We start from the raw sequence: 2583 nt of genomic DNA, 5'->3' as shown, positions 1-2583 counted from the left end.
ATTTCTCCTCATAGAGCCCAGCCTCCCGGATAATCTGTTCTGCATACAGGTTGTAAAGGTATGGAGATAGGATGCATCCCTGGCGTATGCCCTTCCCAATTTTGAACCATGCAGTGTTCCCTTGCTCGGTTCTGACAACTGCCTCCTGGTCCAAGTATAGGTTTCGCATTAGAATGATCAAGTGCTCTGGGATTCCCATTCTTCTCAGAGTCAGCCACAGTTTGCTGTGGCTGACTCTGAGAAGAATGGGATCATAACAGAAAGGTTAGCACAGGAAAAAAATAATTTACATATTTTTCCTAGAAGCATGGGGATGGGGCTCTCTTTAGGAAAAGATTAATAACCTAGAAGCACGGGGGAGTTTTCTTTTGGGAAAAGGATTTAACAGTCATTATGGTTATGTACAGTCAGAAACGACTCAGATAGCTGACCCTTCAGAGGCAGTCAATTAAGTGCACATTAGGAGACTGGCCACACAGAGCAACTGGTGGATTCTTCAGGTTGGCAGCTCAGCTTCTTGCTGCTAGGTCACTAGAGTTTCCTAATTATCTTTTAAAAATCCATTACCCTCAAACTCACAGTCCAAGTCTGAACTCAAAGTGACCCACCATCAGGTGTCCAAAGTTGTCAAATCACAAAGGGGAGAGACTGCTCATCATTTCCAGAAGAGCAACTGGTGGATTTGAACTACTAGAGACACATAGCCTTTGGGTCAGTAGCTCACTGTGCCCTCAGTCTCTAACTGAAACATATTAGAAACATAGCCTTTCTTATGACCCATGAGCTAGAGTGGTGTGGTTAAAGCTAAGAGAACAGCTTGGCTAGGCTCTTTTGATAAAGCTATTGGGTATTGCTGGGTTACAGATGGCATCCATGTTTGCACAGTCATTTGCATCACAATCAGCAGCACTATAAATGAGCCTGTAGAATGAAATAGTCCATTACTGATAGAAAAGCAGGATCTAAAAATAAATAAATAAATAAAGGGAGTTTTACTTTGGAAATGAGCTTAAAGCAAAAAAAGGCGTATGACAACAATCTGGAACAAGGGGTGCATTGCTGGGTGGGCTGGGAGGGGAGGGAAGGAAGAAAAGGTGCAATAAAAAAATATAAATTAAAAAAGCTAACTGGGGGAAGGGAGACAATTGTGTAACAATGAATGAATAAAAATCCAGCTTTTCTGTAAAAAAGAAAAAAGTAGAAGTCTTTAGGGGGAGATCATCAGGTGGAAACTTGCCCCTTTAAACAGATCACTGAATCCTTTAAGACTTGTGCAGATTTGATAAACAGGGCAACACCATGCACCTTCCAGAAACAAAAGGTTCTACTTTTAGGTAGAAGGGACGCTGAAAGAATCCAACCACTAAGTTATCTCCTAAGATGACCCCACAGTGCAGGCTGAGGGTGGAAGTAGGGGGAGGGGACAAGTTTGCTGCCAAGGCATTGAAAAAAAAATTTCAATTTGCAATGACTATGCAATCTTCTACTCCATTTTCCTTAACATTCAGGTATAAAATTGTTTCCTAAATTCAACCCCCAGCAGCTCTAACAAAACTGGAGACGTCCAAGGTAGGCGGCTTCAGAGAGAGAGAGAGAGAAAAAAGCTTCTGTAATATCTATCACTAGGTGCACTGAGAGAGGGCAAAGATCTCAACATTGAGATTCCTGAAGATTTTCTAGGTTGGTTCAAGCTGAGATGGACCCAGCGCGAGTCCATCACTTTTATCTTGTCAAGTAGATTTACATTAACCATGGTTCCATTCTGTAGTTTTTAAAGGTAAGACATTAAAGTCCTACATAACAATTTCTAGAGCCCTCGGTTTCACTAACGGGACCGACACCATTTCGAACTCTAAGATTCAAGAAGAAAGACCAGAAAGGTTAAGTAGTGGGCTCTCCAAACGCAATGCTGGTCCAAGAGCTGTGATGATTCCAACTCAGCCTGGGCGGCTCAATCGCTAAGCGACAAAGCCACGTGTCCCCAAGGCCAAGGCTAAGCGACTGATTGTGCCCTCCCCTCGCACTAGGCAATCGCTATCCTCACGTAGGGTCCTCTAATACCTGCTTGCCAACCCAGCCAGAACAGCTTCGCCTCGTGCTCCATCTTGACTCCACCCCACCGCACGGCGAGAATAAACGTGAGGTAAAATAACGGTAACATCCCGTGGGGCACGCACGCCACCAAGCTATCCCTCCCGTCGCCCCCGCCTTTCACAACTCAGCCGGCGGCCCCATCCCCACGGCGTGCGCCGCTCATGAGAGCCCCCCCCAAGACTGGGGCAGGTGAGGGCTGCAGGTGCTTTCCAAGTTCACCCTTACCAGGTCTCCTGATTGCTGAATTTCTTAGTCACCACCTTGCCAAGCTCCAGGCCCAGGCGGTCAGCGATTTTCTGAGATAAGTCCTGGTGGGAGCTGCCGCTGAAGATTTTGATATTCGGCATCCTGGCAATTCCCTTGGGCCCTCTGGGCACAGTGATCACTGCTGCTGCCGAGGCTGAAATCCGAGCCTGATTTGAGACTCAGAACTAACCGCTTCGCGTTGCTACTCCGCCATCTTACATTCCCGCCGGGCGCGCGGCTCTA

General features: G+C 46.3%; 1 protein-coding gene across 2 annotated transcripts in view; it reads right to left on the bottom strand.

The window, feature by feature from the left end:
* PRPS1 (phosphoribosyl pyrophosphate synthetase 1) overlaps window positions 1-2441 on the bottom strand; it is a 49555-nt gene extending 47114 nt beyond the window's left edge. For both annotated transcript variants that reach the window (XM_006889899.1, XM_006889900.1), the window contains exon 1: window positions 2320-2441. In XM_006889899.1, coding sequence (XP_006889961.1) covers window positions 2320-2441 — 122 coding nt within the window. The remainder of the gene's footprint in view (window positions 1-2319) is intronic.
* Window positions 2442-2583: the final 142 nt, after the last annotated feature.

Source organism: Elephantulus edwardii, unplaced genomic scaffold, assembly GCF_000299155.1.
Source record: "Elephantulus edwardii isolate Elephantulus edwardi_28Jun2011 unplaced genomic scaffold, EleEdw1.0 scaffold00083, whole genome shotgun sequence".
NCBI classification, from domain to species: Eukaryota; Metazoa; Chordata; class Mammalia; order Macroscelidea; family Macroscelididae; genus Elephantulus; species Elephantulus edwardii.
This window is presented reverse-complemented; position numbering and strand designations above follow the sequence as displayed.